Consider the following 10,792-nt stretch of genomic DNA (forward strand, 5'->3'; position numbering starts at 1 on the left):
GCAAAACTATTAATTTGTAAAGTAGTATCTAGAACTGTCAGATTAATGCAGTGGAGTAAAAAGTACAATATTTCTCTCTGAAATGTAGTAGAGTAGAAGTAGAAAGTGGCATGAAAAGAAAGACTTCAGTAAAGTACAAGTACATCAAATTTGTACTTATGTTAGCGTACTAGAGAGTAGAGTAGAGTAAACTTAGAGTAAATACACTTAGTTACATTCCACCACTGATCAAATGGGAGAAAAAAGGAGGCAGATCATCAAATCTATGCAGCTTATACTAACTAACCTGAATACCTTTCTGTACATTTTGTGCTATTAAGAACCACATTGAGTTTCGGGACCTATCAATGGGAGGTGAACTTTGTGAACTGCAACCCATACAGAACCATAACCCAGTGTACAGTGGACTGAATCAAATGATTTGGGACAAATGACCTAACGAGGTGCTGATGTGCTCGAGGTCGTGTTCAGCAGCTGAACAGGAGGCACAAAACAGCAGAGAAGGCCTTTTTCAACACTGCTTCAAGTGCCAGCAGTGCCAGCACTGTGTGCGCACACACACACACACACACACACACACACACAAACACACACAGTATAAATGTGTATGCGTGTCATGTGATGTGTTTTAATGTGGTCTTGAAATTTTTGTTTCTGCTTTTATTGTCAACTAAATAATTTTAGGCTTTTCAGAGTTTTAATTATAAATGTATATTCAGTTCAGTCTGTATTACTGTAAAGGGGTAACCATAATATCAGTTGTCAGTATTTGCAACAGTTATAGTTTGAAAACAAAGCAACAAATCTTTTTCAAATGGTATTCAGTAGAAACAGCAAAAAACATCCAGCACATTTTTTTGGGTATTGCATATGCATGTGTCTCAGTTTGTACATTTGTTTTATGTGTGTATGCTTAAGTGTCTGTGTAAATACTTGTGTCTGTGTGTTTATTCATTTGTGCGCGTAGGGCTAATAAATCTTTCGTCGCTGGTGAACTCACACCGCCTTGTCATCAGTGCAATCTGAGTCCTCGGTGAAATTAAAGTGTTGGGTATTTACTGTTTCCTTCCCACTGAGAGCTCCTGTGTGCCTTTCAGGACAGGACACAAACAGGCCCTGTGCTGCTGGCAGCTGTAACCCTTGGGTGCCCTTGGTCACTTCCCCTGCTGGCCTGCTGTTGATCCCTCTTTCTGTCAACCTCCACTCTCTGAAATGCTTGTGTCTTCTCTCGCTATTGACGTTTCCTTATTTAGCCTATTATATTTATATTTTCTGTGCTGTTCATGCAAAAACGTCATTGTGCAGAGAAAGGTCGATGTTACCAACAGAGGATGCTGCTGCAGTTTCCTTATCAGCGAGTCGGGTGCTGCATTGCACCAAAAGTTTACATTTTTAAATTGTTTTGAAGTTTAAACCTCAAACAAACTTATGGACACCCTTATTTATGTCTGCATGCAGTTCGAAGATGTACCAACGGGTTAGCCTGGCTTAGCTCAATTTATGCGTGGCTATGAGATGAAGTAGCAGATCCTCCCAAAATAAAATAAATCCACAAAAAAATCTCCTAAAAATGATGGTCTAACTGCATCACATTTTGTATTTGATGTATTTATAAGCCACTAGCTTTATAGCACAGCTAAAGGCAAACCCTACCATTTTCAATAAAAAGGTGTGGGTGTTTATTTGGGCGTTTGTCTTTTAAGTATTTTTAAAAGAGCCTTGTTAGTAATGTTAACAGTCCCCGAAACATTACACAAGAGGCTCGGCAACCTTAAAGTAAACTAGTTGATGAACTACAATTCAAAACGTCTTTGTATCATTTTATGTGGTAAACATGTAGGATATCTTCGGGCCATGACTTAGTTAATAATTGGAGAACATGTACAACTGCTCTGCTATGAATCCTTCTGCCTGATAACAGTCTCTTATCTTACCTTTCGGTTCAGGTTTATGGGATGGAGTGGGAGTTTCCACACGTCCAGCCAATATGACATCCATCCTTACAGAACCTTCATGTTTTAGCCCCATTTACTGCACAGAGAATCCATTTCAGCAGTCATATCAGTGTTTTAGATTTTTTATATTGTTTTTGTTTGGCTTACAGCCACTAGTTTCCATTCAGTGCACCAATAGTCTGAAAAACAACTCACAGAGACTCTTGCGTGGGACAGTAATCCACCACACTGAACATCTCGTCTGCTTTTGCTGACGGTTATATTATTGTTGAGTGCAGCTGATAGGATTTTAAAAAGTCTGCACATTGTTACCACACAACAGCCTGAATAAAAAAAGCAGACATGACGTTCACTGATGCCATAACTAACCCAAATATAATCACAAGGGTCAACCGGCATCTCTGTAATTTCCCACACTTTCCACTTCCCCACCTGTCAAAGAACCAACCTGTCTCTTCCCACACTGAACAAATGAATTGGCTGGTGGATCTTACATATCAGAAATAAATATGTTAATAAAATCAGATGTCTATAAAATCCTCAACAGATGGTTACACCACATCTACCCATGTCAGCCTCATAATGAAGCAATTATCCTAATACAGAAAAACAATAAAAACAACCCTTTGACCCCTCTCCTCTTTCTCTGACCTAAACGACTCCAAACTACAAGGTCTGCCAACTTGATCAGACATTTTCCCTTGCTAATTACAAAACAAATGGCTGCGTCTGCACTCCAGTTTGCCTTTATGGCTCTTAGGAATGCAGAAAAATGGTGGCCATTCGCCTTTGGATCTCCATAAAAAAACAGAACTGATAGTGTCAGGGGCCCCCCAAACTACACGCTGTGAATCAACAGAGCAGAAATCATGACAGGGTCATCGGAGCAAAAACAAAACCTTTGAAACTGTGGTGAATGTTTTATGGCTGTTGATGGAGGAAGAGATATGGAGGCTTGCATTGGCTTCACAGGACAGTGAAGAGTAAAGACAAGAGTTAATTGCTGGATGGCCAAAATCCACTTTAACTCTCTGGGAAAGCCTGGTAAACAAAAAAAAAAACCAAAAAAAAAAAAGATTTGATACATTTTGATAACGTGTTAATACTTCAATGTTAAACGTGTTCATTTGCTACTTCTATTATACTTAAGTGCAAAAACCAAACTCTCTTTTCATTTTCCACTGCGGATAGTATCCCCTCAGTGTAGGGGATATTCTCAGCTAATCGCCATAGCGACGCCACATGAAACTGCCATGACATCTTCAACGCAACACTCGCTGAATCCTTTCACCAGCAACCAAACAGAGAAATCTCCTCACTTCGTCAACTGTACAGTGTACTGTACGACGTAGTTTTGCAGGCTGCCATTTTAAAAAATCTGGGTCGGGTGAATCAAAAAATTGGGATCGCTATTATCGGTAGCTTGGTTATTTAAAAATGATGGGTTTGAGCGGGATGTCCTGTGTGACGCTAGTGACGGTTCTCTCTGACCAATCAGTGCAGTGTGTTAACTTAACCTTCTAGTATTGGCTCAGCTTGCTTGCTTGGAACCTCGACCGAGGTGGTGCCAAAAATAGTATCACATACTATCCACAACTTTTGCTAATGGAAATGCGAAATTAATGATTCTAATGTGTAACAAACTGAACTGAACTGCTTGGTGTTAACACGGTTTATACTGTATAATATTTATGTATGGGTGTATAGGTGTTTTCATGGTTAACAGTAATCCCACGTTCCAAAATACCCGTGTTGGCCGATAGTGGACAGAAATTTCTCAGCAAACTTTGTTCGTTGTGTTAATTACTTTATGGAGCATCTTAGCTTCAGCCCTTTTAATCATAATGAGCTGAAACATGAACCAACACCTCTCTCTAACTCAGTCTCAAAAGCTCTTCTTTGCCATTAATCATAGTATAAACACAAATAATTTCGGGACAGAACTCTTTGGAACTGAACTGCAGCATTATATTCAGGTTTGTCCAAACAATAACCTCTCTCCTGCATCATTCTATTTCTGTCTCTTATTTCTTGTCACTCTTTGTTCTATATTGTCCCACAAGACAGAAAAGGTCCTTCTCAAATGCAATAAGAGGGCGTGGGGTGTTAAAGTTCCTCTACTGGTATTTTGATATTTTAATTTGAATAATCGCTGTGCATAAGGATATATGTACAATCGCATTACTTTACATTCTAAGGAGTTCAAACTGCCTGAAGAAACTGGAATAAAGACAATGTGGACGAACATCCACTTCCTGTATGTAACTAAATGTTTAGAGACACTGAAAGATTTCTTGTCTCACCACAAAATGATTTCACCTTTTGTTTTTATTCACCAATTTCTATTGTTTTGTCCAGACAAGGGAAGCATTAACAGTGCTAGTCATTAAAGAGATTTTGCAGCTTCAGTAGATGAGTTTGCAGACCACAGGCATTAGGAAACAGTAGAATAGGACTGCCTGCGGGCTGCATGTGTTGTCTTGTCTTGTACACAGACACAGCTGAGCATGATGGGTACAGATGACATCAGCAGACCATTTCTAACAGAGAACAGCATGAGTCAAATGATAAATCTCTGCTCGATCTGCTGGTGAACTGACACTTTGCAGGAGGATCACACTATTATGGTCTGCTTTATGGGTCTGCATATGTATAAGGCTGATATAATAAAATGCTTGTTCATCAGCCAGTAATGACATTTTTTGCCAACATCATGCAGCTTCATCACAGCTGAATGTGCACAAAAGCCATTGTTTTACTAAAGGTGTTTACGTGGTTCTGAGGATTATGACTTATTTAAAAGTCAGGTTCATGTCTGGAAGGATGCGAGATAATATACAGAAAATTGAGTAGGTTTGTTGGTTTATACAGTTTTTATGTATTGATGAACAGTTTAAAGCAATAGTTTGTTGTGTTTATTTGCTACCAAATCAATGATACCATCAAAAAGAGAGACCAACACAAGTTCCTTCATTAGAAACTGGAACTGTCCTTTTGCCTCTAACCCAGTGTCCAAAAAATAAAGACAAAAAAGTCTAAATTAGCTCAGTCTTCCTTCCCTAACCCATCACCGATCAGTGTGGGATTCTGCGAGCTGAGACTCAATGTCAGCAGACACCTGCTCAGATGCAAAGCAGCTGTGTGTGTTGTTCTGGAAGTCAAATCATTAGGCAAACCAAAACCATTTCATTGGACGGCAACAATGATCTAAAAAAGACCCGGGAATGAACAACAATTCCCGAATGGAAGGCTGACATGACAGGAAAACATGTAGAAGAGGGTCAGTCTGGTCAAAACCATGACATCAGAGGCATAAACTCAAACAAAAGTGAGGTCCAAGTACAATCCGAGGATGTAAAAAAAAAACATCTTGAAAACCAATTTAAACCATATCTGAGTATTGATCTTCAGGAATCATTAAGTGTGACTGGCAACACACTCTTGATCTGTACGCCATGAAGTTACTCTGTAACTTCCCCTGTCTATGCTCCGTCTAACAGGAAACCCATTGGTGATTTAACAACAAAAGAATCTGGAAATAAGTTTCATATCAGTTACTTATTCTGTCATTACTGCTGAGGTACATGAACAGTTTAATTCCAGAATAAACATGCACTGTTTGGAAGAACAGTACAAGGATAATCTTCCAAAAGACTGACAGGCATCTTTAAGACGTCACATTGGACTCTGTGAACTTTTGCTGGGCATTTTATTACTGTTTTGTGATGTTTTATAGACTATATGACTAATAATGTAATCAAACTAAACTGATCAGCACATTGCTCAATAATGGAAATAACAGTTGCAGCCCTGTAACTAACACATGTTCCACCAATCGAATGACATTAATTCCAATCCAGGTGATGTCTGTTCAGTGCAGAAACATCACAGACCAAACATAACAAATACTGGACCTCTAAGTTGACCTCTTTCAATCATGACCCTAGTCTTACATCTCCAAACTCATCAAGCAGATTTAGTACCAGTGTAGTTAAATACCACTGCTATAGAGCTCTATTGTTTGCTTGCTGCACTACACAACAAACACAGATTCATTAAAAACAGGTGATTCCTCCAGTGATTGGAGTTATGCAAGAGAAGCATCTACTGCTCCTGTTTTAAAGCTGCACTAATTGATATCTTTATATTAACAACGGATCAAATGACTATGTGTAATGTGAAAGGGGTGGCTCATAGTGGTGAACCCACAGAGTATTATCAACTGACTCTGCAGTTCCCCTCAACTCTACAGACGTTTTAGCATCTTTCAATGCATTGTTATGGTTTTGATGCCTGCAACTGTAATGTTTGGTCCACTTTCTTAGCTCTCATCAACCTCATTTCCAGTAGCAGCAGACAGGTGTTTTAAGAAAAAAAGCTCTGATAGCTGATTAGGGCTGAGTGGGTATCGTTCAAAAAATTTAAATATGCGTACCGATACCAATACCGTGACTTCGACACCAATTCCTAAACAACACTTTTTTCGATACCAATTTTAATAAACACAAAAAATTACATTACACATTACTGCACAAATCGTTTCATTTATTTTTGAGCTCCTACTACGTGAGCCCGTCTCAGTGCGTAACAGAGTTTTTCCTGCGTGTCTCTACGACGTGTAACGTTAGACAGCCAATCACCAGCAATATTAGATCTTGGAAGAAACATGCTGCATGCTTATTGGCTCACTGACGCTGATGAGATTTACTCCTTTAGGTATAGAAATTTGGTATTGAATGAAGAAGCATTTTTCGATACTCGATACTATGGACAAAAGAATCTGGAAATAAGTTTCATATTAGTTACTTATTCTGCCATTACTGCTGACGTACATGAACAGTTTAATTCCAGAATAAAACATGCACTGTTTGGAAGAAAAATAAAAGGATAATCTTCCAAAAGACTGACACAAAACTGAAACAAATCAATTTCGGTCAGCGCCTAAAAAGTATTGAATTCGGTACCCAGCCCTATAGCTGATACACTACCTGCCTACGTAGCACCACATGGCAGACATAAAAGTTAGTGATTAGCTGGTCAATATAGTGAAGCATTTAGGAGCTTAGAAGTCAGATATTTCCTTCAAGAGTCGGTGACCATAACAGGCCATAACAGAGCTAAAAGGAGGTGATAATGTCAGTGCTAGGTTTAGAGCACGTCACGCTGAACCCACATGGCCAATATATGAATACATAATATTTAAAAAGAAAACCCCTTCACTATAACTCTTAGAAAAGCTCAAGACTCCAAGTGTGCTATATTTAATTTTACTCCATCTTCTCAAGATTGAACTGCTTTAACAGCCTCCTCACAAACGTTGGCACATTTAAAAACTGTGGAAAACTCCATTAGGTGCAACAGACGCAAACCAAAAGATCGGTGAGTTCATTTACAGACAGGTAAAGAAATCCTTTGGCGTACACAAATGCTGATAAAAAAGGATGAAGACAACTACAGTCCTGGAGCCTTTCACTGCTGCTGTGACTTTCTCATGAGGTCGGCCTTTATGATCCTCCCTATTGCCTCGAGGCAGCCCACGGAGATGCAGGCCCTGCTCAGACAGGTCGGGCAACATACTGCTGTCACGACACCAGCTCAGTTAAGCGCTCTTTAAACCCCAACACAATGACACAAAGACTCAGTCTCAGAGAAGGAAAAGAATTAAGCGAGAAAAAAAGACAAGAAGAGTGGGAAACCCTGTCTGTGAAACAAAATTAGGAGAAGAAAGAGGGATGAAATGGACAGTGAGTGAGAAAGTGACAGTGGAAAAAAACAAGACAGACAGAGAGCGACCTGAGTGATCTGTGAGGAATGTGTTTGAGAAACTGCCTTCATGCACATTCACAATGAATCAAGAGCACATAAGGTAAAAGCTCTCAGGCTGGCTTTAATTTGCCTGAGGGCTAACTATTTCACTGAACATGACTTCTTTGTTCTTGACAGTCATGTTTTGCATAACATTAAGCACAGCATGGTACAGGCACAGAAACAAGAGAAAAAGCAGTTGAATGTTGGATATTTTGTCTTGAGGAAAACGTCAGAGCAAACCACAAAAGTGACATAAACCGTGTTGTTGCAGACAGGTAATATCACATTATGTTTTTACGTTAAATATGTACTTGTAAGTTGTCAACTTGCTTTATTTCAATCAACAATGCTGACGAGGACTAAAACCTGTGCTGCTGTGCTCACCTTTTCAGCTGCATCGCATTGTGATTTATGGAATATGGTGCTGAGAGAAGGGCAGGCATAATAAGCTGTGGCTTCAGCCTTTGCCTTTTTGTGCATTTCTATTATTATATCTGTTTTAGTTTATTTAATATTTGAGCAGCAAAAAAAAATTAAATAAATATATAAAGGTATTCTATTCAATTTAATTGTATTAATAGTGACAATTTATACAAACCGTGCATAGATAGAAGACATAAAAAATACTAGAGTTATGCTAGTTGTATGATAAAGTGGCTAGGTACTTATACAAGACAAACTCCTGATCCAAAAAGATTGAGTATCTGAGTAACACTGCTGCACAATGCCCACCTAACTTAAAAGACAAATTATGCAGAAACAGATAGGTTTGACTGCTGCGAGGAAATGTTGGTTAGCTTCTATGATCGCACCTGCCAAGTTGTTAATGCCAACAAAGTCAGTACGAAACAGCCTGTGACCGCTTTCATTTTATGTATGCAAAATATTCAACAGCATGCGCCCGGCCTAGTCAACTCATGATGCTTTGTGTGAAAAAGAGTACATCATATCCACATGCATCAGCCCTAACAGAATAGAAAAGCCAAAATAAAAAAAGAGCAAAGTGAACAAATATCTTTAACCTATCAAATCCAATGTTAGACTCAGGTCTCGGGGTCTGCCACCTGTTTACCAAACACCTGGCAGGAGGCCAAACTCAGCACCTTACGCAGGCTTCTGGTTACTGTTTGCGCTCTGTTGTGACCATGCAGGATCGATCTACAATTCACAGCCATTTAACTTTAATGCAGTTGTCATGTCTCTGCTGTGATCGTGTTTAACAAAAGAAGGTGGTAAGGGACGTCGTACGTGTTGTTTATACTTTTGTATTACTAATTTTCTGCAACTGATTAGGCACGATCCTTTGATAAAACAAGACACAAGATACTTTCGGAAAGGTTCAGGCTCATTTCTGGCATCAGACAAGCAACAAGTATTCACTGATAATCTTGGACAGACAGATCTACAGAGGAATGCGATGATGGATGGAGAAGAGGCCATGGAGGCAGAGGCAGCCATCATAAATTTAAGGAAACAAGCAGCTTCATGTGTCTTTAGCTCCTCTCCGACCAAGCCGTGTGTGTGTGTGTATATGTGTGTGTGTAATAGTCAAAGTAGAAAAGGCCAGCAGGGTATTAACTTCACAATACATTTATATCAACGACACAGTAAATGTTTTTTGTGGGCAAATACACTCAAACAATTACAAATGACAACAAGCTTGTTGTTGCTTTCCCATAAATATGTTATATGTGACAGTAGGCCTATGTAATTAAATAGCATATTTAGAATAAATGCAAGCAATAAGTGTTTTGAGTGTGTGTGAATGCCATTGTGTTAATACAATCTTTAAAACAACATAAATTCATAGCAACTACAAACCAAATATAGGCCTACTAAAATAAATCTCCCTTACATTACAGAATTACAATTAAAGTTAGCTAGTTTGCAGAACTGCCACTAGTTGCTCTAAAGCTTCCAGGTGAACTTTACCTGCGTTTTGTAACATGTCCGGTGTCTGTGAAGGACTTTAACCTGCCTGTCTGTACAGGTGAGCGGTTTCCTTTGACAGGTAAAAGCAGCTTGATAAATGTAAAAAAGAAAAAAGAAATATGTGCACAACATGCAGCTCAACTGTAAATCAATGGTTATTAGCAGCTTGGGTATCCTCAAAACGACGTTATATTTCGACTGAACAGCACCTGCAGCCACACTGTCTGTTAACATGAAAGTGAATGCAAAATAAATAATGAACAGTGATTAAAAAAACCCAGGAAGGCCGGGCCTCCGGTTCACCCGGAGCCAGGCCTTCCTCAGCGGGTCGGCGAAGACTCTCACCCCGGGTTTGACGTCCTCAAACACGGAACCATCCTCAACGCCGTCCGCTCCCGGCATCCTCACTGGCTTCAGCTGCGTGAAAACCGCCCTTTCTTCTGTCGTATGCGGCGGATTCATGGCCAGTCCTACCCTCGCTGCCATTGTAATAATTACTTATAAAATATATCTTCCTGTGAATTTGAGTTATAAGTAGGCTACATAAAGAGTTATTACTGCTAAATGCGCCTTATTGAAGCTGAAAGCTACGTACCTTTCCAGAGCCCTCCCTCTCTTCTGTTGCTCAGGTAGGTTTTACCTGAGCTCAAGTATGGACCTGCTACCTGCAGGCGGCGGTCGACATACAGCACTGCCAATGAAAGCAGAGGATGAGTCTTGTTATCCAATCAGCTGCGTGCAGGGAGGCGGGACTCACCTGAGAGATCCAGAAAGTATTTGTCTCCTCAACCACTCACACACACACACACACACACACACACACACACACACACACACACACACACACACACACACACACACACATATACACACACACACACACACACACACACACACACACACACACACACACACACACACATACACACACACACACACACACACACACACACACACACACACACACACACACAATCTCTCTCTCTCGCTCTCTCTCTCTCTCTCTGTTAGTATAATCATACAGCAAGAACTACAAGCTTGATTTCTGCAGTCATGCTGATCTCAATTTATTTTCTGAACTTCTTCCTTCTCTGACC

At 39.8% G+C, this 10,792-nt stretch overlaps 1 protein-coding gene across 1 annotated transcript in view; it reads right to left on the reverse strand.

Annotated features, from left to right (window-relative positions):
• The window catches only part of klf5l (Kruppel-like factor 5 like), a 27,363-nt gene extending 17,030 nt beyond the window's left edge, over window positions 1-10,333 (reverse strand). Inside the window, exon 1 of the mRNA XM_031308229.2 lies at window positions 10,041-10,333. Within this exon, the coding sequence (XP_031164089.1) occupies window positions 10,041-10,181 (141 nt within the window). The 5' untranslated portion in view covers window positions 10,182-10,333. The remainder of the gene's footprint in view (window positions 1-10,040) is intronic.
• Window positions 10,334-10,792: the final 459 nt, after the last annotated feature.

This window comes from Sander lucioperca, chromosome 13 (assembly GCF_008315115.2).
Source record: "Sander lucioperca isolate FBNREF2018 chromosome 13, SLUC_FBN_1.2, whole genome shotgun sequence".
In the NCBI taxonomy this organism is placed as follows: Eukaryota; Metazoa; Chordata; class Actinopteri; order Perciformes; family Percidae; genus Sander; species Sander lucioperca.